Raw genomic sequence first — 1,801 nt, 5'->3', positions numbered from 1 at the left:
GGCCGTAAGATGCATGGAAGACCTCCCATTACACCCTTCGAGCTTCGCTACGGTAGGAAGCCAGACCTATCATTTCTACGCATCATTGGTAGTAAGGTCTGGAAAGTCTTCCCACGTGAAGCTATTCACTAAAGCGAAGAAGGACGCTACCTAGCTCCGAGAGCAGAGCTTGGCTACCTCACTGGATACACTGGCTATAGCGGCGCCCAATATCGCGTCTATAGACCATTTCCTAATAAGAAAGGAGGCACAATGCATGTCGTGAGAGATGCAATCATTGATGAAGGACCCGATTGGGATCTATACAATGACCCTAACACCCCGACAACACCTACTAGCATCCAGCAAGAGACCTAGCCAGCCTCTCCAGCTATTTCCGGGCCCGTCAACCTCCATGGCCCTGATCCAGAGGACTCCGACGACCCCAAAAATGACGAATTCTACGTATTGGACGAGGATTCAGATCAATCCGAGGTCTCAGACGCATTGGACGTCTCCGACGCCGATTCCAGAGACCCAATTCAGCTATTTTCAACGGCTTTAAGAGCTGAAAAAGCTGAGATTTAACGCTGTGAAGACTAGTCCACAGTGCTTCTTGCGGAAGCTGCAATACTCTCTATAGAGAGCTCTCTCCTAGCACTTCCGTCTATCCAAGACATCGAGTCTACGCCAGCTTAATGGCTCGAGTCTCTAACCTCTCTTCGGGAAGCTAAGGCTTCACCGTTCTGGCCATGGTGGGAGTAAGCTATAAAGTCGGAGATCGCTCAATTTGAGGTTCTCTAAGTATGGCAACCAGCATCTCCACCACCAGGGGCCAAGATCCTCTCGGGTAGATGGGTCTATAAGCTCAAGACCGATGCCAATGGCAGACCTGCCAAGTTCAAAGCACGTTGGGTGGCCCGAGGTAATACCCAGAGAGAAGGCATTGATTATGAGGATGCGTACGCCGCCACCGGCCGCTACGAGACCCTCCGAGTACTCCTTGCAGTCATCACATTGAAGAAGCTATATTCGACGCATTTAGACGTCAATTTGGCCTATCTCAATGCGATTTTGGAAGAGGAAACGTACATGCAATACCCCGACGGTCTCGACTTTCATGGCGTCGAACCTCACGGTAATGTCTGTCGCCTTCGTAAGAGTCTATACGGCTTGCGCCAGTCAGCAGCCAATTGGTATAAGACCCTTAGCAGCTTCCTCCTTTCCAAAGGCTTCAATGCCTCATCCTCTGATCCATGTCTATACGTACGCCACGAGCAAGGGGGTGGAATTACCATCATCTTCGTCTACGTAGATGATATGTTGCTCGCATCGACGTCTCCAACAACGCTTCAGAGAGTCAAGGAAGCGATCGCTAAGCAATGGTCTATTTCAGACCTAGGTGAAGTCTCTCACTACCTTAGCCTGAAGATCCAACGTGACCGTGAAGCCGGAATCATGAAAATAGGCCAAAAAGCCTATATTGACAAGTTTCCTGACGTCCCAGCAACCTCTCCAAGACCTTTCATCCCATTCAGTCCTAGCACCGAGCTTAGGAAAGCCGATGAACCGGCAAACCGTGAAAACGTGAAGACCTACCAGTCTCTCACCGGTAGTCTAATTTACGCCAGCACGGTCTCACGTCCTGATCTCTCCCTAGCGCTTGGGATGCTCACGAAGCATAACCTCAAACCCCACGATCCTCACTTCTCCGCCGTCTACCAAGCCGTCCAGTACGCTAAGCGAACCAGCAACCTTACGATAACCTACGGACGGCCGAAAACGAGTGGTAATACTGGTTTTGAGGACGGATACGGGTTCT

At 50.6% G+C, this 1,801-nt stretch overlaps 1 protein-coding gene across 1 annotated transcript; it reads left to right on the top strand.

Annotated features, from left to right (window-relative positions):
* Positions 1–21: 21 nt before the first annotated feature.
* PENARI_c041G06469 (uncharacterized protein) lies at positions 22–1,773 on the top strand (the record flags this gene model as incomplete). Its single annotated transcript, XM_022637117.1, has 2 exons — positions 22–91; positions 797–1,773. Coding segments are annotated over 2 exons (1,047 nt in total), but the record flags the coding sequence as incomplete, so codon positions are not given.
* Positions 1,774–1,801: the final 28 nt, after the last annotated feature.

Source organism: Penicillium arizonense (genome assembly GCF_001773325.1).
Source record: "Penicillium arizonense strain CBS 141311 chromosome Unknown PENARI_contig041, whole genome shotgun sequence".
Taxonomy (NCBI): domain Eukaryota; kingdom Fungi; phylum Ascomycota; class Eurotiomycetes; order Eurotiales; family Aspergillaceae; genus Penicillium; species Penicillium arizonense.
This window is presented reverse-complemented; position numbering and strand designations above follow the sequence as displayed.